This window comes from Pundamilia nyererei, unplaced genomic scaffold (assembly GCF_000239375.1).
Source record: "Pundamilia nyererei isolate P.nyererei 1_Seehausen unplaced genomic scaffold, PunNye1.0 scaffold00066, whole genome shotgun sequence".
NCBI lineage: Eukaryota > Metazoa > Chordata > Actinopteri > Cichliformes > Cichlidae > Pundamilia > Pundamilia nyererei.
Genome location: NW_005187467.1, coordinates 2,320,024 through 2,321,520, shown reverse-complemented (window position 1 = coordinate 2,321,520; position 1,497 = coordinate 2,320,024). Strand labels below are relative to the sequence as shown.

Here is a 1,497-nt window from a genome sequence, read left to right as displayed (position 1 = left end):
CACACACGCACGTACAAATTGTTTCCTTTTCACGGTACTTCTAAAATGTACTTATCAAATGTATAAAAAAATGTTGAATATTTGTCATAATTTGCCATACTTTGTTCTTTTTTTCCTGCCGTTCTACTCCTACTCATATTCTGTTAAAACTACACATCTCTCATATCTTTCATATACACACACAGAAGCAGACTTCCCCCGACCCACTGTTTGTCTTGTCTGCTGTGCGCTCCTGTCTTTAACAGTGTGCTTTACAAAAATGGGGGACAAAGAGTTTTGTCCATTGCTGTTATTTTGTGTCTCCAGTTCCCCTACATGCCCATGTACCATGAGGCCCTCCACAATAGCAGTAAATGATTAAAAATAAAGATGAAGTAATAAACAGGAAGTGAATCAGAACTGATTTTTGATCTGTAACTATAACTGGTAATACATTAACAGAGTATGTTTACCAGTGATACATTTGACGATTCTGAACATGCCCCCATTGTTAAGAAACACCTCGTCGTTTTGTCTTCTTTTAAACCGAAGTCCGAGAATGTAAACTGAGACTTCTGAGTAAACAAAGGGGGAAGCTTAGAGCAGCTACTGGGTTGCTGTACAAAGAATTAAAGGCCCAAGGGATTCAGTTTCCTAGCAACATGTCACAATTCCCACTACCTCCCATTCTGGTGTTATGTCCACAGGGAGGAGGGTGTACAGGTAAACATGAACCTGCTCCTCCTCCATCGGGATGCAAAGCCACTCCACAGAGAAAACCTACTGCTTCCTACAGCAGTCACACTGTGTCCGCACACTATTGCTCTTCTGAGCTTGGATGAGTAAGTGAAGAACAGGATGGCAAACTCAGCACTGGAGATTGTGGGTCTTTTAGTATCCCTAATCGGGCTGATCGGGGCAGCAGCAACTACAGGAATGCCTATGTGGCGCGTCACAGCCTTCATTGGAGACAATATCATCGTGTTTGAGACTCTGTTTGAGGGCTTGTGGATGAACTGCTACCAACAGGCAAGCTTCAGGATGCAGTGTAAAGTGTACGACTCTCTCCTGGCCCTGACTCCTGACCTGCAGGCAGCAAGGGGGCTTATGTGCTGCTCTCTGGCACTGAGTGGTCTTGGTGTGCTGATCAGTCTGATAGGCATGCAGTGCACATCATGCATCCAAAACAATGATCGAGCTAAGCGGCTGGTTCTCATCATTGCTGGTAGCATGATCATATTGGGTTGCTTCTGTGTCCTCATCCCCGTCTCCTGGACGGGTCACGTCATCATCACTAACTTCTACAACCCCTTGCTGATCGATGCCCAGCGGAGAGAGCTTGGAGCAGCTCTCTACATTGGCTGGGTAACTTCGGCTTTCTTGTTTGCTGGAGGATGCATTTTTATTTGCTGTAATATACAGTCGGATGACAAAGATTCAGAGCGATACCTATACTCCAAGGCCTCAGACTATTCGGTCTACCCTCAACAGCCACTACAGCCTCTACAGCCTCAACAA

The 1,497-nt window shown here is 45.2% G+C and overlaps 1 protein-coding gene across 1 annotated transcript; it reads left to right on the top strand.

The window, feature by feature from the left end:
* Positions 1-795: 795 nt before the first annotated feature.
* Positions 796-1,491, top strand: LOC102200209 (claudin-8-like; the record flags this gene model as incomplete). The annotated part of the gene is made up of 1 exon (XM_005735993.1): positions 796-1,491. A coding segment is annotated over exon 1 (654 nt), but the record flags the coding sequence as incomplete, so codon positions are not given.
* Between the last annotated feature and the right edge of the window lie 6 nt (positions 1,492-1,497).